At 37.0% G+C, this 24,454-nt stretch overlaps 1 protein-coding gene and 1 pseudogene across 1 annotated transcript; both read left to right on the forward strand.

Annotated features, from left to right (window-relative positions):
- The first annotated feature begins 4,325 nt into the window (after positions 1–4,325).
- On the forward strand, positions 4,326–5,259 carry LOC148776988 (olfactory receptor 4F15-like; annotated as a pseudogene).
- Positions 5,260–22,341: 17,082 nt separating this feature from the next.
- On the forward strand, positions 22,342–23,277 carry LOC148776989 (olfactory receptor 4F15-like). Its single transcript, XM_088840454.1, has one exon. The coding sequence runs from the start codon at positions 22,342–22,344 to the stop codon at positions 23,275–23,277; it is 936 nt and encodes a 311-aa protein (XP_088696580.1).
- Positions 23,278–24,454: the final 1,177 nt, after the last annotated feature.

Raw genomic sequence — 24,454 nt, forward strand, 5'->3', positions numbered from 1 at the left:
GGATTCTATGCATAATTTTTATGTAAATCTAAAACTGTGCTAAAAACTAAAGTTTATTCATTTAAAAAACACTGAGATTTTCCCAGTCTAATCTGGCACTATTTTGAAACTCCCCTAATTTGCTCAAATATCAATTCAGTAATTCTCAAAATTCCAAGTGTGACAAGTGGCTAAGAGTATAGATGATGGTTCTTAAACTTATATTGGTTCCAAAAAGTCATTCATAGAACTTGCAATAACTCAATGAACATCTAAAGCGAACCTAAAGTTCTCTAATCTTGGAGAAAAAAGAATATATTTTCAGAGTAAAAAGTTACTGCTCAATATCATATTGAATTTTTCAATTTCTCAGTAACTCTTCTGCAAATTGTAATAATTTACCCTTGGGAAAACCAATGTGTACAGAAGATCTGGTTTCCACTAGAAGAAATTATGGACAGTATCCAGTCCTGCTAATTGACTTCCTTTCTAATGGTATGAACTATTTTTAACTCTCTGTATTAAGTAATGAAGAAATGTTGGCAATAGAAAAAGATTATTAACTTCCTGTGTGCTTCAATCTCTTGCAGGTGCTGCTGAGTGAAGTGTGCAACTGAGCAGGTACCTAGAAAACCTGTTCTCCAAAGCCTAGCAACTGGTTTCAGTTTGCTTCCAAATCTTCCTTCTTCTATTTCCAGTTTCCTTTTGAATGATTTTCACTCACATTTTTTATATCCTCCTAGTCTCATTTTCATTATTTCAATTGTATTGTGAGGTAAATTTATCTTCAAATAGCACTTACCTTATTAAATTGATCTGTGAAAGGGCTTCAATTTTCCATTCTTTTTCTCTCTGAAATTAGATTCATGGAAATAAAAATTTATGTCTTAGCTATTTCATTCCAACAGACCACAATATGGCAGAGCAAGCTATCTTTATTTTTGGAAAGAATTGAATATCAAGTCTTAAAAATCATTAAAATTACTAAAAAAAAAAATGTTTATTGTGTACTCATTATGTGCCAGAGTATGCTCTGATGTTTTCCATTTATTACTTCACTTAATCCTCACAACAACACTATAAGGTAAGTACTATTATCATCCTTATTTTATAGATGAGGAAACTGAGGAAAAGAGAAATGAAATAACTCACCCACGGACACCTAACTAATAAATCAAGGAGATGGAGATTTGAACCCAGGTAGTCTGGTCCCAGAATCCATGCTCTTAGTTATGACATTATACTATTTATGAAATTGTTCTTATATTATTTTTCCTATTTCTTTCACTAGTTTCAAATCTTAGAAATTAGAAAATCCATAAACATTTCTTGTAAAATATAGGAAACAAGAGGTAATATTTAGGAAAAATAGAAAATCATCTGAAACCCTACAAACTAAAGATCTTTCAGTACATAGTCTAAATATTTCCATACACATTTACTTTATATGCAGTGTTTTGTACTCTATAATCTCTTTTAACTTAACGACAAATTATGTATTTTAGGTTAGTTTATCTGAACTTCTAATTTATTATATGTGTATCAAAAACATTATGATAATAAATCCAAAGGTATTTAAAAGTTCTCTTCCTCATTTATATAGCAAATTGCTTTTTACAGGAACCTTGCTTATGAAAACTGTACTGTTCTTTTGAATTGAGGATCAAATATCTGATAATGTTTTCCTGATCAGCGATATTTCTATACTATGTTTTATGTTAATACTCCACTGTAACTGGAGGGAAATTGTCAGATACTCTGTAGTGCCTGTAAACATTTTGTTTGAGGCAAAAGAGAAAGCTATCTTTCCAGTTTCATTGTATTAGGTGTAGAATCTAATTGGGAATGTAGGGTGTTGAGATCACTCCGAGAGGCACATGACGGGAAAGTGGCTAGTTTTCGGATTGTCCCATCAGTGTGCAAGTATCAGTGAATTCAATTCCAAAAGCCATTTGGTGGAGATTTACTCCAAATTCATCACAGGGACTTCAAGGCCCCTGATTTTGCTTATTAATCACTACCATAAGGATGTTAGTGAAGACTATCCTTTAGTAGTTCCTACATTGTGCCAGAAATAGTGCTACATATTGGGGCATACAAAATCAGCTAACAGTTCCTTTCCTTGAAAATCTTAGCTGAAAATAGAGAACTAATATAAAAAAATTCTAATATATTTTATCATAAAGAATACATAAGATATAACTAACAATAGTTTATAGAGAGAAGCTATTTACTCTGGCTACAGTCTTCAATGGGCTTCCCTGGTGGCTCAGAGGTTAAAGCGTCTGCCTCCAATGCGGGAGACCCAGGTTCGATCCCTGGGTCGGGAAAATCCCCTGGAGAAGGAAATGGTAACCTACTCCAGTATTCTTGCCTGGAGAATCCCATGGACGGAGAAGCCTGGTAGGCTACAGTCCACGGGGTCGCAAAGAGTCGGACACGACTGAGCGACTGAACGGAAAGGTCTTCAATAAATTTCCCAGAGCAGGTGACATTTAATGTATGTCTTGAAGAATAAAGGGAAAAGGGACAAATAAATTCCATATGTCACTGTACTTTTTCACGTTTCTCTGTCTTTGCATATGTTTTTATTTGGGTTATTCCTGGTCATCACAAAGCAGAATCATTAAGGTTTTTGAGATTTTGGTTGACATTCTAACTCTGCCAGTTAGGAGCTATATAAACCAGAGCAGGCTATCAGATAACAGTGATGAAATGTATTCGCCTATCAAGTGGGAGAAGTACAACTTATTTCTTCTGATATGAGGATTTGAGAGGATATGGTTAAAACTATCTAGCACAAACATTGCTTTCCTTTTTCCTTTAGGCATCACATTAACATTGAATGCAGGAACAAAGGGGCCAGGAAAAGAGCCATCTACATATGAAGCTTTGTATTTTAAATTGGGAAAGAAAACTTTCCCCAGAAGACATTATTCTATATGTCATTGTACAAATTTAGGTTACATGCTCCTCATGAACCAGTTCATGACCAGGTGACATTGGATTAGCATGACTCATCTGGGGATGAGGATAAGGATTTACCCTCTTTCAAAATTGAGAAATCTCTACCAAATACCTAAATAGGTAGGTATTCCATTATCCAGAAATGGGGAGGGAAAAGGCTTTGGGTTGGGCAACATATATAGTAATTAACTGGGGATGAAGGAAATGATTTGATTGATGCTTCTAGATCCATAGGGAAATCAAGTATATTTGGAGGTGTTGGCTTTGAAAAGCATAGAGCAGTTCTTGGAGCATGTACTCTGAAAGTTCTATGGCTCTTGATTCAAATTCTGGCTTTGCCACTTATCTTTCTGGGGCTCAGTTTCTTCACTGGTGAAATGGGTATAATAAAATTGAACATATCTTAAGGCGACATTAGGAGGTTTGTACTGCTAATGTACTTTGATAATGTACTTACAATTACCTGAGTGTAGAAGACATTCAAATGTTAGCTGTGATCATAGCTGACGCCTTCCCTGGTGACTCAGAGTTTAAAGCGTCTGCCTCCAATGAAGGAGACCCGGGTTCGATCCCTGGGTCGGGAAGATCCCCTGGAGAAGGAAACGGTAGGCTACAGTCCACGGGGTCGCAAAGAGTAGGATACGACTGAGCAACAGAACAGAACGGATCATAGCTGATTCTTAATTATCATCATTATATTTACCATTATTTACACTCAGCCAATATTTTATTTTTAGTTTCTCATTAATTAACATATATATTAAAAGTGGTCATGGACCAAAGAAAATATCATACCATAAACCAAGTATTATAATTATTAAGTCCTGTGCACCTGAGCTCCATTTAAATTTTAAAAGCCGACGGTAAGGACTGATTAAATATGTTCAAGTGTTTTTGTCCTGGTGATCTCAATAAGGTCAAAGAAGTTTGAGAATATTAGTGGACTAAGAAATGCTTAGTTTAGAGCATACAGAATTAATGTGAAAGTTGTATTAAACTATTAATACAACTATTAATAGTTGTATAACAAAAGAGGTGATGGTCATTTGGTGTGAGAACACTTAGGCAGTGGTCAGAAAAACGATCTAAAATTTTTTGAGAAAAAAATAAATTATAAAGTGACTTAACTATGGGATATTAACTCTTTTTGGTTGTATCTGCAAAAATTACAGTCACAATTTTACCTTCAGATATCATCTATAGTACAATGAATTTGTTGGTAGCCTTATTTCTTCCAAATTCTTAAGCTTCTCCTCTCAATCAAGTATATCTAATTTAATTACCAATAAAATAGACAATCTATGTCTGAACCAGTGATACCTACTCTTTTTAATTTTTATCCTCAGGTCAGTTGAAAATCAGCTCTTCTGTCCCTGTCAATGGGTGGACTAAATGACTCTATGGTCAATGAGTTTGTGTTATTGGCTCTTTCTTGCTCTTGGGATAAAAGGTTTTTTCTTATTTTGATATGTTCTTTGCTCTACTTAGGGGTCATCTTGGGAAACCTTTTTATTTTGTTTTTAGTAATTTTTGATTCTCACTTACATTCTCCTATGTACTTCCTACTCGCCAACCTGTCCCTCATTGATGTGGGCCTTTCCTCTACCACAGTCCCTAAGATAATCACAGACCTCTTAAATGAAGACAAAATAATATCTTTCCAAAGTTGTATGACACAGATATGCTTCATCCACACCATAGGAGGAGTGGAGATGGTGTTACTTATAGCCATGGCATTTGACAGGTGCACAGCAATATGTAAGCCTCTTCACTACTTGAACATCATGAACCCTAAAATATGTTTCATTTGTAATCACTGGCTGGGTAATTGGGGTGATCCATGCTATGTCTCAATTTTTATTTGTTATAAAATTGCCATTCTGTGGGCCTAATGAAGTAGACAGCTTTTATTGTGACTTTCCTAAGATTATAAAACTTGCATGCACAGATGGAGCCAAGCTGGAGTTTATTGTTACTGCCAACAGTGGCTTCATGAGCATGGGCACCTTCTTCCTGCTAATTCTTTCCTATTCTTTCATTTTGGTTACCGTCTGGAAACGTTCTTCAGGAGACTTGTCCAAGGCATTTGTCACTTTGTCATCTCATATCACTGTGTTTTTTTTGTTTTTCACTCCATGCATGTTTCTCTATGTCTGGCCTTCTCCTCCACCATCACTTGATAAAAATCTGTTCATTGTTGACTTTGCTATTACCCCCGTGTTGAATCCTGCCATCTATACACTGAGAAACAAAGACATAAAGGTAGCAATAAAAAGATTGCTCAAAAAGATATTTTATTCTAGATTTTGTTGACCACAGCATTTTTTTGAAGCTTTAAAACTGTATATCTCGCTGACCCTTCTCCACTTAGGCACCTCAGATTTATCATACCCAGAATAAACTCATCATCTGCCATCCTATATCTGCTACTACTTTACCTGTGGAGTATAAGACCATTACCATCATGGGAAATGTAAATATATTATACTAAGAATTTATATCCTTACAGAGAACAGCATGATCTGACAAAGAAAATTTTGAATTCAGAGTTATATGTCAAATAAAAATATAGAATAATATTGCTTCTGTTATTCATGAGGTGTAAAAAATAACCTGTAAATGTGTTGTGATTAATGTTAAGAATCACCGCATCGAATTGTTATATATAGAGTTGCAATGATTTTACTTATTATTTAAAAGAAACAAAATCTGAATGCAAGTAGTTTATTTGGAAAGGTTTCCTAGAAAACAATTGTTCAGATGTGGGAACGTGATACAGCAAAAAGATGCCAATAAAGGGTATATTAATTGGTATCCTACTACTATACACAAGTGGGGAGAAATCTTTTTGTGACCCTTTAAAAAACTGTATAGATTCTATGACTTACAGTTGTCCCACTTGAGATGCAAGAAAGTTGTTTATTTCTGTACTAGTATAGCTTTCATAGAGACTTTCCTGTAGCTCAAACGGTAAAAAATCTGCATGCAATGCAGGAGACCAGAGTTCAATCCCTGGGTCAGGAAGATCCTCTGGAAAAGGGAATGACAATCCACTCCAGTATTCATGCCTGGAGAATCCCATGGACATAGAAGCCTGGTGGAGTACAGTCCGTGGAGATGCAAAGAGTCAGACATGACTGAGCAACTAACACACACGTAGCTCTGAGGCATTAACTCCATAGCAGTTCTAGGCTTCCCCACACAGTGCGGGAAGTGGGTTGAACAATTTGATAACCAGGAAAATGTCTTCAGGTAGAAAGTTTCTGGAACTCATAGTGTTGCAGAAACCAGTAAACAAGAAACCAAACACCACACTCGGAGAGTTGGAGAACTCAGGTTTATTATGCCAGCAGGCCCAGAAGAGCTAATACTCTAAGCTCTGAACCCTGAACAAAGGGGTTACTGAATTTTTATAGACAGAGTACAGTGAGCAACACTAGATGTTAACAGGCTGGTTTTAACTAAGGGGCTTCACACGTGGGAACAGTAGTCAAGATGCGGAGGGGGCTGCCTGACCTTTCCATGGACAGGCATGATTAAGCAGGTTTGCAGGGGCAAGGCAATAGCAAAGAGTGGGACAAAGGTGAGTGAGATCAGCTCCAGTTCCTAGTATTTTAAGTCCCCACTTTCTGAGGCTACGTGCCTACATGATCCAGACTTTGCAAGGAGCAAGCTGAGTTGCAGAGGCAGAACGAGCAGGATGTTATGTAAAATTTTAACTTTTCCTCTTCAATAATAGAAAACAATGTACATTCTTGGAAATATTAAGTGCAGAGGGACATGCATGAGGTACTAAGAGCATCAGATGTCTTGCTTAGAGGCATTCATATCCCATGTAAGCTCACCCCATCATTAATTTTTCAAACACAAGAGTGTAAATGGAACAAGTGTTAATTTGTCTGTCACTGCACATGCACCTAGGATGATATTCATCATCATCTTTTTAAATTTTTTTTTTTACTGAAGCATAGTTGATTTACAATATTATATATTACTTTCATTGTACAGCATAGTGCTTCAGTATTTATGCAGATTATACTCCATTATAGGCTAGTACAAGATATAATGGCCATAATTCCTTGTGCTGTAGAGTATATTCTTATTGTTTATCTATTTTATACAAAGTAGTTTGTATCTGATATCCATCAACTTCCTCCTCCACAACCCTTTCTAGATCATCCTTACATTTATCCATCTACTTTTGCTGATCAAGATTACTTGTCCAGATCCATATCTTCCTACTTGAGCAGTCTGAGTCTAAGTTCATAATCTTCTCAGACTGTCATTTCTGCAGTTGCTCATTTAAAGTTATCATCCATTACTGTTGATGCAAGTGTAACAGAAACTATATTTATTCATGATAATGAAGGTTAATTATCAGTAGAGTGATATAAACTTGTGTCTTTGTCTGATGATCTACTAACACAAGAAAATCAAAATGACCAGAGAGCTATCAAAATTTTAGGTTTATTGGAATGCTTACTCTATCCTCAGAAGGAGCATTTTCCCAAACCTGTAGAGTTCAAAGTTGTAGGTCCAGAAAGCTCAAGTTCTCCGATGAAGTGATGGTGAATAAAGCCACTCACAATTTACTGTTGGCTCCCAAACCTATGCATTCTGGGGCACAATACTTTATAATATCTAATGGTCCAAAGTTAAAGCACAGAGTGCCATTTCCAAACTGGGACTAACTTTCATCTTAACCTATACCTTTAAAAAGCTCTTCCCACATTCTATGAGCTGACAGCTTCTGTTCACTGAAACACCAGATCACTTGATTGTGTGCTCATTCCTACTTTCTTTCTTGTCAACATATTCCTTTGTCCTAAGCAATGTTACGAAGGACATTAAGCATTCTATGTGTTTTTGGATCACCTAATGGCCAAGGTATTGCTGTAAGAGTAGTCAAAGTCATACCTGGAAACTATATGTATCCCAGAAAAACAATTTCTTGTTCTTCCAACATGGAAGGGATCCAATGTAAATAACTTGCCATTAAGTTGCTGATAAAATGACTAAATAGATGGAACCATATCAAGCATTGAGCACTCATCCATCTGTGCTTCTGAAAGGTCAAACATTTAAGGGTGGTGATAGCTAGAATTGCCTTTATGAGAAGTAACCATGTTGAAAGAACTCATAAAAGACCTCATTCTCTCCATTTGTAATTATTTCATTTATGGGCCCATTGTACAAGAAAAAACCCACAGAGACTTCATCCTTGCCTTTTAAAACTTCTTCATTCATGGACCATTGTCTAAGCACTGGAGTGCCTAATCCAGGCTATCAGCTCTACTATTTAACCCTATTTTTGGGCTACTATAAGAAAAGGAACATAAATAAGATGTATACAAGTCTTTCTTCCTGCCTTCCGGCTAAAGGAGCAATTATATCACATCTCACTATAGCTCAAGTATAACTATCACTATCCATTTTAAGTAATAATGTCAAAGTTATACATAAATAATAAAACTGACTCACACTTCTGAGGTCAAATATTATAGACAAGAGTCACTTTACAATTTCCAGCAAAGTGCTAGATTGATTGCTATTTTTGCTTTCCGTAAACACACAAAATAGAAGGATTCAGTTCAGATCAGTTGCTCAGTCATGTCCGACTCTTTGCAACCCCAGGGACTGCAGCACACCAGAACTCCCTGTCCATCACAAACTCCTGATATTTACCCAAACTCATGTCCATTGAGTTGGTGATGCCATCCAACAGTCTCATCCTCTGTCATCCCCTTCTCCTCCTGCCCTCAATCTTTCCCAGCATCAGGGTCTTTTTCAGTGAGTCAGCTCTTCGCCTCAGGTGGCCAAAGTATTGGAGTTTCAGCTTCAGCATCAGTCCTTCCAATGAATATTCAGGACTGATTTCCTTTAGGATGGACTGGTTGGATCTTCTTGCAGTCCAAGGGACTCTCAAGAATATTTCCAACACCACAGTTAAAAGCATCAATTCTTCAGGGCTCAGCTTTCTTCACAGTCCAACTCTCACATCCATACATGACCACGGGAAAAACCATAGCCTTGACTAGATGGACCTTTGTTGGCAAAGTAATGTCTCTGATTTTTAATATGCTGTCTATGTTGGTCATAACTTTTCTTCCAAGGAGTAAGCATCTTTTAATTTCAAGGCTTCAGTCAACATCTGCATTGATTTTGGAGCCCCAGAATCAATAAAGTCTGTCATTATTTCCACTGTTTCCCCATCTATTTGCCATGAAGTGATAGGACCGGATGCCATGATCTTAGTTTTCTGAATGTTGAGCTTTAAGCTCTTTTACTTTCACTTTCATCAAGAAGCTCTTTAGTTCTTCTTCACTTTCTGCCATAAGGGTGGTGTCATCTGCATATCTGAGGTTATTGATATTTCTCCCAGCAAACGTGATTTCAGCTTGTGCTTCATCCAGTCCAGCATTTCTCATGATGTACTCTACACATAAGCTAAATAAACAGGGTGGCAATATACAGCCTTGACGTACTCCATTTCCTAATTGGAATCAGTCTGTCGTTCCACGTCCAGTACTAACTATTGCTTCTTGACCTGCATACAGATTTCTCAAGAGGCAGGTCAGGTGGTCTGATATTCCCATCTCTTTCAGAATGTTCCACAGTTTATTGTGATCCACACAGTCAAAGGCTTTGGCACAGTTAATAAAGCAGAAATAGATGTTTTTCTGAAACTCTCTTGGTTTTTCAATGATCCAGCAAATGTTGGCAAATTTGATCTCTGGTTCCTTTGTCTTTTCTAAAACCAGCTTGAACATCTGAAAGTTCATGGTTCATGTATTGTTGAAGCCTGGTGTGGAGAATTTTGAGCATTACCTTGCTAGCGTGTGAGATGAGTGCAATTGTGCAGTAGTTTGAGCATTCTTTAGCATTGCCTTTCTTTGGGACTAGAATGAAAACTGACCTTTTCCAGTCCTGTGGCCACTGCTGAGTTTTCCAAATTTGCTGGTATATTGAGTGCAGCACTTTCACATCATCATCTTTTAAGATTTGCAATAGCTCAACTGGAATCCCATCACCTCCACTAGCTTTGTTTGTAGTGATGCTTCCTAAGGCTCACTTGACTTCACATTCCAGGATGTCTGGCTCTAAGTGAGTGATCACACCATCATGATTATCTGGGTAGTGAAGATCTCATTTGTACAGTTCTGTGTATCCTTGCCACCTCTTCTTAATATCTTCTGCTTCTGTTCTGTGCATACCATTTCTGTCCTTTATTGAGCCCATCTTTGCATGAAATGTTCCCTTGGTATCTCTAATTTTCTTGACGCAATCTCTAGTCTTTCCCATTCTATTGTTTTCCTCTATTTCTTTGCACTGATCACTGAGGAAGGCTTTCTTATCTCTCCTTGCTAGTCTTTGGAACTCTGCATTCAAATGGGCATGAATGCATATCCTTTGCCTTTCCTCCTTTGCCTTTAGCTTCTATTCTTTTCACAGCAATTTGTAAGGCCTCCTCAGACAGCCCTTTTGCTTTTTTGCATTTCTTTTTCTTGGGGATGTTCTTGATCCCTGTTGCCTGTACAATGTCACAAACCTCTATCCATAGTTCATCAGGCACTCTGTTTATCAAATCTAGTCCCTTAATTCTATTTCTCACTTCCACTGTATAATCATAAGGAACTTGATTTAGGTCACACCTGAATGATCTCGTGGTTTTCCCTACTTTGCTCAATTTAAGTCTGAATTTGGCAGTAGGGAGGAAAATAATGAGATGGCAGAAATAAATGGAATATCAGTTCCAGAAACAAGAAAGAAAGAAAGATAGTGCTAAGTCGTGTCCAACTCTTTTGATCCCATGAACTGTAACCTGCCAGACTCCTTTTTCCATGGGATTCTCCAGGCAAATACTGGAGTGGGTTGCCATTTTCTTCTCCAGGGGATCTTCCTGACCCAGGAATTGAACCTAGGTCTCCTGCATTGCAGGCTAATGCTTTACCAACTGAGCTACATAGGAAGCTCCAGAAGAAAGTCTTCCCTAACCAGGAATCGAACCCCAGCCATTGCAGTGAGAGCACCAAATCCTAACCACTAGACCACCAGTGACAGTTATACAGAAATGATAAAACGGACTCACACTTCTGAGGACAAATATTATAGACAAGAATCATTTGACAATTCCCAGAAAAGTGCTAGATTGATTGCTATATTTGCTTTCCCTAAACACATAAAATAGAAAGATTAAGCCATATAATATGAGATCGAGGAAATAAATGAAATATCAGTTCCTTAAACAAACAGATTAGCAATTTCCTAGTGGCTCAGACTAGGAAATTTCCTAGTGGCTCAGACTAGGTAAAGAATCTGCCTGCAATGCAGGAGAACTGGGTTCAATCCCTGTGTCAGGAAGATCCCCTGGAGAAGGGAATGACAACCCATTCCAGTATTCTTGCCTGGAGAATTCCATGGACAGAGGAGCCTAGTGGGCTACAGTCCATGGGGTCAACAAGAGTAGAACACGACTGAGCACTAACACTTTCACTAGGTAGGAAATCTGTGCTGTTGAATATATATTCATGATAATAAAGATACAGTCATTATAATATTTTTTAAAAAGGCCTCAAAGAGATCCAAATTTTATCCCATAATAAAGGTGGATTCTCAAAACAAAGGTGGATAAATACATATAATTACAAATAGTTAAACATTTAAACAAACAAGAAAAGTTTAGCTTTTTGCCTCACAATCAAAATTATATACATATACAGTATTTCAAAATAATTTGGATCCAAATATGTTAAAATTACCTTATAAAGCAACTTTTTAAGTGGAGGTGAAATTCATATAACTGTAGCATTTATATGAAATTACTCCATTTTAGCAACAAGTAAAAAGTAGAAGAGACTGCAAAATAAACAGTTTTTCTTAGATCCATAAGAAAGGGAAGAACAAAGGGCAAATTGCTGCTCTTAAGATTAGAGAGAAGGAAAAATATAAGTTATCATGGATTATTGGAGCACAGGCAACAGAAACTGCTGTAGAAATCAGCGCCAGGGTAGGAAAATCTGAACCATAATTGATGAATTGCTGGAGGCTCAGTGTGGACAAATTTGAGAGTTAAAAATTGTCTGGGAGACCCAGCCATACAAGATCCCAGCAATATTTACTTTGAGGGGTTTGAACATATTCACACAGAAAATATTTTAGAAAAAAATCCCCTCAGTTTTCTAGCAGAGGGAGGGGATAGGAACCACTTTGAAATTTATCAGCAAACTCTGTTTTGTGTGTGTGTTTGTTTAACAAGCCTTTTCCTCAGAAGAAAACAGTTAACTAAAACCTAAGCTATTGAAGTATTATCTGAGCCTAACTGATATGGGAAAGGGAAATACCCAACTCTAGCCCACTCTAGCCAATTTGTTTCATCAAAGGGAGGAGAAACAAAACTGAGAAACACTTGTGAAACTTACAGTCCAGAGGCATGGGAACACTAAAAAACTAAGACCTAATCATAGAACTGTAGAACACTTCCCCTTTGCCCACACCTCATCACCAGTTAACCAAAGCCTTATTCACTGTAGTTTCTTTTCCCAAGTACATCATGTCTAGCCATCAGAGAAAAATTCCAAGGCATACCCAATGTAAAAAAAACATAATTTGAAGAGGTAGTGAAATCATTAGAACTAGACGCTATAGGGATATCAAAATAATCAGGACTCAATCATGGATAAAGTGAAGGAGAAATAGAGACTTTCTCAGACAAACAAGTGAAGGAATTTGTTGCAGTAGATATGCCAAAAAATGTTAAAAGGAGTTCTTCAAAGAAAAGAAAATAATGTAGGTCAGAAATTCAGATCTACATACCAAAATGAAGAGCAGAGAAGAAAGAGGTGAAAGTAAAATAAAAACTTGCATTTTCCTTATTCTTAATTAATCTAATACATAACAGCTTAAAATAATGATAGCAACAATGTATTCAATTACATAAATGTTTATATGTTTATATCTTATGCTTACATGTATGTTTATATCTTATGTTTATGTATATACTTACATATAAGAATAGTGAATGACAACAATGAGACAGGAAGTGAGAGGAAGGAATTGGGATTTTTTGTTATTAATATTATAAGGTATTCACACTACCCATGAAGTTCAGTTCAGTTCAGTTGCTCAGTCATGTCTGACTCTTTGCGACCCCATGAACCAAAGCACGCCAGGCCTCCCTGTCCATCACCAACTCCCAGAGTGGACCCAAACCCATGTCCATTGAGTTGGTGATGCCATCCAACCATCTCATCCTCTGTCGTCTGCTTCTCCTCCTGTTCTCAATCTTTCCCAGCATCACAGTCTTTACAAATGAGTCAGCTTTTTGTATCAGGTGGCCAAAGGATTAGTTTCAGCTTCAACATCAGTCCTTCCAATGAACACCCAGGACAGATCTCCTTTAGTATGGACTGGTTGGATCTCCTTGCAGTCCAAGGGACTCTCAAGAGCCTTCTCCAGCACCACAGTTCAAAAGCATCAATTCTTCGGCACTCAGCTTTCTTCACAGTCCAACTCTCACATCCATACATGACCACTGGAAAAACCATAGCCTTGACTAGATGGACCTTTGTTGGCAAAGTAATGTCTCTGCTTTTTAATATGCTGTCTAGGTTGGTCATAACTTTACTTCCAAGGAGTAAGCATCTTTTAATTTCATTGCTGCAATCACCAGAAGTGATATAGTGTTATTTGAAAGTGGATTTAGATTAATTATAAATGTATATTCCAAACTCTAGATTAACGATCAAAAAAAGTAAAAGATTATGTATATACTAAGAAAGAAGGAGAAGAGGACGACAGAGGATGAGATGGTTGGATGATATCACTGACTCAGTGGACATGGCTTTGGGTAGACTCCAGCAGTTGGTGATGGAAAAGGAGGCCTGGCATGCTGCGGTTCATGGGGTCACAAAGAGTCAGACACAACTGAGTGACTGAACTTAACTGAAGAAAGAAGAGCAAATGGAATCAAGTAAAATGCTCAGTTAAAACCACAGAAGGTAGAAAAAGGGTGGAAGACAAAATTAAAAACAAAGAATTAGGACAAAAAATAGAAAACTATAATAAATATGGTAGATATGAATCCAAAATTTAAATAATCACTTTAAATGTCAGTAGTCTAAGTGTATGAATTAAAAGACAGAGATTGAATTCTACAAATTTAGAGAAGAACCTAACACCTATCCTATTCAAACTCCCAGAAAATTGCAGAGGAAGGTAAATTTCCAAGCTCATTCTATGAGGCCACAATCACCCGAATACCAAAAACCAGACAAAGATGCCACAGAAAAAGAAAACTACAGGCCAATATCACTGATGAACATAGATGCAAAAATCCTTAACAAAAATTCTAGCAAACAGAATCCAACAACGTATTAAAAAGATCATACATTATGACCAAGTGGGCTTTATCCCAGGGATGCAGGGGTTCTTCAATATCCACAAATCAATCAATGCAATATACCACATTAACAAATCGAAAGATAAAAACCATATGATTATCTCAATAGATGCAGAGAAAGCCTTTGACAAAAGTCAACAACTATTTATGATAAAAACCCTCCAGAAAGCAGGAATAGAAGAAGGAACATACCTCAACATAATAAAAGCTATATATGACAAACTGACAGAAAACACTATCCTCAATGGTGAAAAATTGAAAGCATTTCCCCTAAAGTCAGGAACAAGACAAGGGTGCCCACTCTCACCACTACTATTCAACAGAGTTTTGGAAGATTTGGCCACAGCAATCAGAGAAGAAAAAGAAATAAAAGGAATCCAGATTGTAAAAGAAGGAGTAAAACTCTCACTGTTTGCAGATGACATGATCCTCTACACAGAAAACCCTAAACACTCCACCAGAAAATTACTAGAGCTAATCAATGAATATAGTAAAGCTGCAGTATATAAAATTAACACACAGAAATCCCTTGCATTCCTATACACTAACAATGAGAAAACAGGAAGAAAAATTAAGGAAACAATCCCATTCACCACTGCAACGAAAAGAATAAAATACTTAGGAATATATCAACCTAAAGAAACAAAAGACCTATGTATCAGTTCAGTTCAGTCGCTCAGTCATGTCCAACTCTTTGCGACCCCATGAATCACAGCACGCCAGGCCTCCCTGTCCATCACCAACTCCCGGAGTTCACTCAAACTCATGTCCATCGAGTCGGTGATGCCATCCAGCCATCTCATTCTCTGTCCTCCCCGTCTCCTCCAGCCCCCAATCCTTCCCAGCATCAGAGTCTTTTCCAGTGAGTCAACTCGTCGCATGAGGTGGCCAAAGTATTGCAGTTTCAGCTTTAGCATCAGTCCTTCCAATGAACACCCAGGATTGATCTCCTTTAGAATGGACTGGTTGGATCTCCTTGCAGTCCAAGGGACTCTCAAGAGTCTTCTCCAACACCACAACTCAAAAGCATCAATTCTTCGGCACTCAGCTTTCTTCACAGTCCAACTCTCACATCCATACATGACCACGGAAAAAAACATAGCCTTGTGCCGGTGCCAGCCGGCAAAGAGAACAGGTCCGGACCGCAACGACGTAGAAGCCTGAGAAAAGAATTAAGGAGTAAAGAATGGGGTCCAGAGGACTGAATCCTCGTGAGGCAAATCAGCGATTTTATTGAAAAGGGCCAGGGTTTTTATACAAAGTGAGACAGGGAACAGGGTACATAAAAATACCAAGTCATTTACCAGGTTAGTTATTGCATCTATAGAAGATTACAAAGGCTTGTTTGCTTTCTAAGACAAGCTTGGCATTTAGACTAATGCTCACGGGATAAGAAAAACTAGTCAGCAGGCTATAAAGATTAGGGAGTACATTCTTAATCTATTTTAAGAGATAAGGAAAACATACCTACATAAATCTGGGGGAATAAACAAGAAACCTAGCAAAGGATTATTTGCTCTGTTTTTCTCAAGGAAGAACAAATAAGGCCTGGTAAACGTTTTATGACTCTTAAGGGGTGGTGGGACAGGGAACATCACTTTCAAGGCATTCCCAGGGCCAACATTTGGGACCTTGTTCAGGCCGGCTCCCCACAGCCTTGACTAGACAGACCTTTGTTGCCAAAGTAATGTCTCTGCTTTTTAATATACTGTCTAGGTTGGTCATAACTTTCCTTCCAAGGAGTAAGCGTCTTTTAATTTCATGGCTGCAATCAGCATCCACAGTGATTTTGGAGCCCCCAAAAATAAAGTCTGACACTGTTTCCACTGTTTCCCCATCTATTTCCCATGAAGTCATGGGACCAGATGCCATGATCTTTGTTTTCTGAATGTTGAGCTTCAAGCCAACCTTTTCACTCTCCTCTTTCACCAATACAGTATACGAACGCATATATATGGAATTTAGAAAGAAGTTAATGATAACCCTGCATGAGAGACAGCAAAAGAGACACAGATGTATAGAACAGTTTTTTGGACTCTGTGGGAGAGGGCAAGGGTGGGATGATTTGGGAGAATGGCACTGAAACATGTATATTCAGTTCAGTTCAGTACAGTCGCTCAGTCATGTCCGACTCTCTGCGACCCCATGAATCACAGCACACCAGTCCTCCCTGTCCATCACCAACTCCCGGAGTTCACTCAAACTCATGTCCACAGAGTCGGTGATGCCATCCAGCCATCTCATTCTCAGTCATCCCCTTCTCCTCCCACCCCCAACCTTTCCCAGCATCAGAGTCTTTTCCAGTGAGTCAACTCTATTATCATATGTGAAACGGATCACCAATTCAGGTTCAATGCATGAGACAGGGTGCTCAGGGCTGGTGCACTGGGATGACCCAGAGGGATGGGATAGGGAGGGAGGTGGGAGGTGGCTTCTGGATGGGGAATACATGAAAACCCATGGCCAATTCATGGCAATGTATGGCAAAACCACTACAATATTTTAAAGTAATTCAGTTCAGTTCAGTTCAGTCGCTCAGTCGTGTCCGACTCTCCGCGACCCCATGAATTACAGCACGCCAGGCCTCCCTGTCCATCACCAACTCCCGGAGTACACTCAAACTCATGTCCACAGAGTCAGTGATGCCATCCAGCCATCTCATTCTCTGTCGTCCCCTTCTCCTCCCGCCCCCAACCTTTCCCAGCATCAGAGTCTTTTCCACTGAGTCAACTCGTCGCATGAGGTGGCCAAAGTATTGCAGTTTCAGCTTTAGCATCAGTCCCTCCAATGAACATCCAGGATTGATCTCCTTTAGAATGGACTGGTTGAATCTCCTTGCAGTATAAGGGACTCTCAAGAGTCTTCTCCAACACCACAGTTCAAAAGCATCGATTCTTCGGCGATCAAGGTTGGCTTGAAGCTCAACATTCAGAAAACAAAGATCATGGCATCTGGTCCCATCACTTCATGGGAAATAGATGGAAAAACAGTGGAAACAGTGTCAGACTTTATTTTTGGGGGCTCCAAAATCACTGCAGATGCTGATTGCAGCCATGAAATTAAAAGACGCTTACTCCTTGGAAGGAAAGTTATGACCAACCTTGATAGTATATTAAAAAGCAGAGACATTACTTTGCCAACCACGGTCCGTCTAGTCAAGGCAATGGTTTTTCCCGTATTAGCTTCCCATTAAAATAAATTTATATTTAAAAAAATAAAACAGATTATCAAAGTGGATCAAAAAACACAATCCAACTACATGTTGTCTATAAGAAATCCACTTTAGATATAAAAACATCCATTTAAAGGTAAATGGATGGAGAAAAACATACTATGTTAACACACATCAAAAGAAAACAGAATGGCTATATTAATTTCAGAAAGAACAAACTTCAAAGTAAGGAAAATTATCAGGGATAAAGAAGGGTATTACATAATAATAAAGAGGTTCATTCTCAAAGATTACATAACAACATTTAAAATATGTGCAACTAAAAACAGAGCATTAAACTACACGAGGCAAAATCTGATCGAACTACAAGGAGGAATAGTGAAATAACAGAGAAGGGCAGATACCATATGATTTCACTCATATGTGGAATATATTTTAAAAAATATAAATAAATGAACAAAGCAAATTGAATAAAAACAAACACCCAAATACAGAAGCAAAATAGTGATTACCAAAGAAGAAGGGTCAGTGGGGAGGGCAAAATGGGTAAATGGGATCAACTTTATGGTAAAGTATGAAAACTAAATTTGTAGTGGTTAGCATGCTGCAGGGTATAGAAAAGTAGAAACACAATATGTCCACATGAAATTTACATCATGTTATAAACCAATGTTGCTTGAATAAAAAATAAAATATACGTATCATTAAAATTAAAAATACAATAGATCTTCCAGTTTTATGGAGAAATACTTAACATCACTAAGTATAGCATGATGATTTGATTTACTTATATTGTGAAATGATTACCACAATAGGTTTAGCTACTGTCTATCATTTCATATAGACACAATAAAAAGAAAAATGTAATTTCTCCTAGAACTCAGGATTTACTCTCTTAGTGACTTTTCTATGCACCTTTTAACCATCTTCCTCCAATTCCCCCACCTCCCCAACACCTAGTAACTATAAATATGATTTCTTTTATTATTAATCCAGTGTATGTTTGTTAGATTCCACATATAAGTGAAATCATACAGCATTTGTTTTCTCTGACTTATTTCACTCCACATAATATCTTTAAGGTCCATCCATGTTTGTTTGTATGTGTATTACATAGTTGATTGATGATGTTGTGTTACTTTTGGGTGTACAGCAAAGTGATTCAGTCAGAAGTATATATTCATCTATTCTTTTTTAAAATCTTCCCATTTAGGTTGGTAATATTGAGCAAATTTCCATGTCCTACACAGTAGTACTGGAAAATCTGGTTGGTTTCCATGTTGGTTTTTCATTTTAAATACAGTAGTGTGTATCTGCCAATCGCAAACTTCCAATTTATCCCTCCCCACCACTTTTTTTCATTGGTAACCATAAGTATGGGCTTCCCTGGTGGCTCAATTGTAAAAGTATGCCAGTCAATGCAGGCCTCACAGGAGATCTGAATTTGATCCTTCAGTCATGTCTGCCTCTCCGTGACCCCCTGGATTGCAGTCCACCAGGCTCCTCTGTCCATGGGTCAGGAAGATCCTGTGTCTGGAGGAGGAAAATGGCAACCCATAAAAGTATATTTGCTGGGATGATGCCATGGACAAAGGAGCCGGGTGGGCTATCCAAGAATGCTCAGATTCCTTATACAAAATGGTGTAATTTTGCATATATCTTACATATATCCTTCCACATACTTTGAATCTTCTAGATTTAAATTTTCTAGACTGTTTTATCATACCTAATAGAATATATATGTTATGTAAATAGATGACAGCATGTGGCAAATTAGAAGTTTTGCTTTATGGAACTTTCTGGAATTTTTTTCAATATTTCTGATTCATTGTTGAATCTTCAAATGAGGAAACATAGATGTAGAAGGCCAATTGTATGTACCACAACTTCTGTATCCATTCATCTATCAATGCACACATAGTAACTTACTCCATGTCTTGACTACTGTAAAAAATTCTGCCATGAACTTGGGGGTGAATATATCTTTTTTGAATTATTATTTTTGTTTACTTTGTTATAGTTCCCAAAATTAAATTGATGGATTATATGAAGTTCTTGGTTAGTTTTTTGAGGAACCTCTATAATGTTGCATAGAGGTTCCACCAGTTTATATTTCCACAAAACAGTTCCCAAGGTTTTCCTTTCCTCCACATTCATGTCAACACATGTTATGGAGTGCTTTTTGATGATAGCCATTCTAACAGGTGCAAGGTGATGTCTTTGTGGGTTTTGATTTGCAATTCCCTGATGATTAGTGATCGTGAGTATCTTTTCAGGTTATTCTTGACCATCTACCTGTCAGTTAATAGATAAAAAGAACTAAATGGGGATAAATCAAGAGTGGTTATGGGAATACTCCCCTTACATAAAGCCTTTTGCTTGTTTCTGGAAAAAAATATTGACACATAGGGCTCATTCTCTCCCATTCCATGAATAAGAGCACCAGCAAGAATTGTACATGACTTCTCACTCTTTCCCACCTCAGTAACTCTAAGTGAGTTCATGGTTCTACATTTTTTGTTTTAAACGGTACTTAAGTCTCACCTACCCAGTGAGACTTTCAATATTGAGAATTTCTCAATTTTGAAGATATTCTTACATTTTCTTTCTTTTTTCATTTCTCATCACCAAATATCTCTTCTGATTTTTTTCTCTTGGGAAAATCAACATGACTTATAGACCTGGTTCCCAGGGGAAATCAATAAAATGTTTGTTGTTAGGGATCTCAGAAGTGCCAATGGGTCACCAATACCTAGTGTTACTAATTAACTGTAGTCCCACTGGGAAAAAAATTATATATTTTTTTTCCTGGAGGTGATTACACTACAAAGCAGAAATCAAAATTATTAAATTTCTACAAATGCTGCTGTACAACCTAGAAGAGAAGAGGTAGGTCATTAAAATGCTCCTAAAATTGAGCAACACCACAGCAATCTCTCTCTCATATTTCTCTTCCGCTTTCTGTCTTATATCCTCCTGTCTCCAATTATTCCAATCCTTTGGACACTATTTCACTAAATTATGCTATGCCTGAAGAAGGGACTGATATTTATGATGCCTCTCTTTGGTGATGAGATACTACAATTTAAGGTTATAATTTGGGGTTATAATTTGTCTTTGCTCCTTATGTTAAGTCACTTCAGTTGTGTCTGACTCTTCGTTACCCCCCGGATTGCAGCCCACCAGGCTCCTCTGTCCATGGGATTCTCCAGGCAAGAAAACTGGAGTGGGTTGCCATTTCCTTCTCCGTGCTCTTTAGAGGAGAGGGAATTTTCAGCCACTAAAGTCTGAATACCAACATTCTGATTTTTCACTACGAAATATCTACTTTAAAATGTTCCTATGATCTGAATGTTAAAACCAAAATATCCAGCAGAGATAGCAACCAACTCTTATGAGACTCTTCCTCTGGAGATTTCTGAGTCTTTAATGTTTTCTAAAAAAGCAAAAGAACTAAATAGTTTTAACTGGTTAGAATACAGTCTTTCCTCATGTGCTAAGCATGAATTCAGTATTTCAAATGCTAGAATTCCCAATAACTTCTGAACAGAAGATGTTTTAAAGTTTAAATAATCAGTACAACATAGTGTATGCAGTTATAAGTAAGTCTGATTTCACTATATATTTTTAGCATTTCTTTTTAGATACATTTCTTCAGTCAGTCTTATCGGTTTTAGAAAATAATGAGTCTATTAAAAATAATAAAATTTGGTACCAATCTTATCAACTTCCCCTTTCTGTATACCTTTTCATAACTTATCTCTTTTTAATATACTTCTATTTTTCTCTTTAGATTGGATAATGAATGGAGTTCAATATGTCTTATAGACAGACATCTTTGATCATTCTGTTTATATGAAGTGATGATAGATACTCTCCTATATTTAAAAGTTGTTGGTAGCAATTTCACTTACCTTCAAATAGCATTTTAGCAGAACAAAGCTTCAAATACTTGAAGACAAGCTGTCATGACCTTTATAGTCTGTAGTTTTTACTATTTCTTAGTTTATCATGACCAAATATTTTGTTTCAGTGAAGTCATCATTATTTCTCTGTTTCATATTTGAATTGCCAGTCATTACTCCTATAACACAGTGCTCAGAGCACAAAATCTCTCTCAATTCTAATAAAGTACTGAAAAATTCTCTTTTTGAGTCTTTTGAAAATCCTTCTTTGCAATTTGGAGTTTCCCTTGATTCAAAGTGTGTTGTAATTCTCGAAGTGTCAGAAACAATCAGAGAAGTAAATCTTTTAACTTCATGCTACCTCCTACATGCAACATTCATGCCCTCATTAGTTGGTAACTATTCTATGTGTGATTAATGCCTGAGATTTCTCAAGTGTAAAGTAAAAGAAAAACAGAGATTACATTCTCCTATACTGTGTGTGAACAAATATGATTTACTTGAACACTCCAAATATACCTGATTATTCATGACATGTAAGATACTAATGTTAAATAAATATGAATAACATGGAAGAAGTCAGAATTATTGCACAATAAGCTTGGTAAAGTAACTCTGTGCTAGGAATATGTTACTCATTGTTCCTAATTCCTCCACCTTACCTGCCATGTTTCCACATAATTTCTTTCTTTGTTGCCCTGGCCTAACTTTTGATTATCTTGTTTCTCCTATTCACTTATCATCATTCTTTCAGCTCCTCATCTGTAAGTCTTCTCACTTCATATTTTGGCATTTACAATATGTTGTCCACAGATTCATTGATGAACAAATAATGTATTAATTTTGGTACTCACATTTCTCATTTCTTTCTCATTTTCTACCTTCAGAATATTTCAGCTTCTTCTCTACTGATTGAGTCAATGGATGGAGTAAATGACTCTGTGGTGTCTGATTTTGTACTAATCGGACTTTCAAATTCATGGAAAATGCATCTTTTTCTTTTTTGGTTCTTCTTTGTGTTCTACATGGGAATTATCCTGGGAAACCTCTTCATTGTGGTCACAGTAATTATTGACTCTCATTTACACTTCTCTATGTACTTCCTGTTGGCCAACATCTCTACTCTTGATGTAGGTCTTTCCTCTACCACAGTGCCCAAAATGATCTCTGATCTTTTTACTAACTGCAGCATCATTTCTTTTCCAACATGTATGACACAGATATTTTTCATTCATGTCGTGGGTGGAGCTGAGATGGTGCTGCTCATAGCCATGGCTTTTGACAGGTATATTGCAATCTGTAAGCGTTTCCACTACCTGACAATTATGAGCTCCAAAATGTGTACTTCTTTTGTAGTGGTTGCCTGGATAGTGGGGATAATCCATGCTGTATCTCAGTTTGTTTTTGTCATAAACTTACCTTTTTGTGGTCCCAATAAAATAGACAGTTTTTACTGTGACTTTCCTCAGGTCATGAAACTTACTTGTGTAGACACTTACAAACTAAAGTTTGTAATCATTGCTAATAGTGGGTTTATATCCATGGCTACCCTCTTCTCTTTTGTATCCTACATTTTCATTTTGGTCACTGTCTGGAAACGTTCTTCAGGAGACTTATCCAAAGTGTTTGTCACACTGTCAGCTCACATCACTGTAGTAATTTTGTTTTTTATGCCATGTATGTTTCTCTATGTGTGGCCTTTCCCTGCAACATCACCGGATAAGTATTTGTTTATTGTTGTCTTTGCCATCACCCCTGTCTCGAATCCTGCCATTTATACCTTGAGAAACAAAGATATGAGAATTGCCATGAGAAAACTGGGCAAACGGATTGTAGGTTCTAGTGGGATCTTATAATTAATGGAGCAGATCTACAGTACAAGATCACCAAAAACACTGAGAGTCATGTTACTATCATCATTACTATGGTAAGAATTGCTATTTGGAATGATAGTTCAACAAAGGTACACCTGTAGAAACTGATGTGTCACGTCAGAGTTGACTTTATTTTGCCAATCACAGGGAATAAATTATCTTCCTCTACCTTCATGGAGAAGAGAGATGAGAAGAGAAAACTGAGCTGACTTCCATGTGTAAACTTAACATTCAAATACCATCTTCTGTGTGACATTTCTTAGGTCTTTCTTTTCTAGATGTGATTACTGTCTATTAAAAATAAATATATAGAAAAGTGCTAGAAATTTCTCATAGCAAGATAGTGGATTAAATAGATAAAATGTAAGTTTAATTATGGGGAAACAATGGAAACAGTGATAGGAGTTGTGATTGACAGGGAAGCCTGGCATGCTGCAGTCCTTGGGGTCACAAAGAGTTGGACACAACTGAGCGACTGAACTTAACTAAAGTTTAACTATAAATAAAGTATATATATATAATATATATATTTTAAATTTTCTATCTCAATTTTAGTTTAATTTAAAATAAGAATAAAATCAGCTTTGTATTTCCTATGTTAAGCCTTGAATTCAACACTTGACTATACTTTGAGCTTTTTTAGTTTAGGATGCCATTTCAGTTTTGAGTTTAGATTTGAATGACTGCAGGTAGAAAACTTTTTTTTTAACACTATCAATACTTTAGATAAATACAGACCAAAGATTTTTGGACTCTTACTTTTCTGTCGTTCTGGAAATGAATGTCTTCTAATATTCAATCAGCCTAGTTTATTCTATTTAAAAAGCATAGCCATATGAGAAAAGAATCTAAAAAGAAGTGGATATATCATTTTGTATACATATAATTCATTCATTTTGCTGTACAGCAGAAACTCACACAAATTGTAAATCAACTATACTCCAATAAAAATTTTTTTAAACAAACAAAAAAAAAAACATAGCCATAATAGCTGTTTCACAAGATAATAATCACCCAAAGAAGGCATTCAGAGGTCCTGGTTTCCTGAAACTGTTTTCTTATCTATCAGACCATCCCTTCCCACAAGAGTTTATGTATCTGAGTTTGATAGCCTTGGATAAATGGAAAGTCAAAAATGTTGAGGCATAATCAATTTAAA

This window comes from Moschus berezovskii, chromosome 9, assembly GCF_049115385.1.
Source record: "Moschus berezovskii isolate FMDL1 chromosome 9, NW_MosBer_1.0, whole genome shotgun sequence".
Taxonomy (NCBI): Eukaryota; Metazoa; Chordata; class Mammalia; order Artiodactyla; family Moschidae; genus Moschus; species Moschus berezovskii.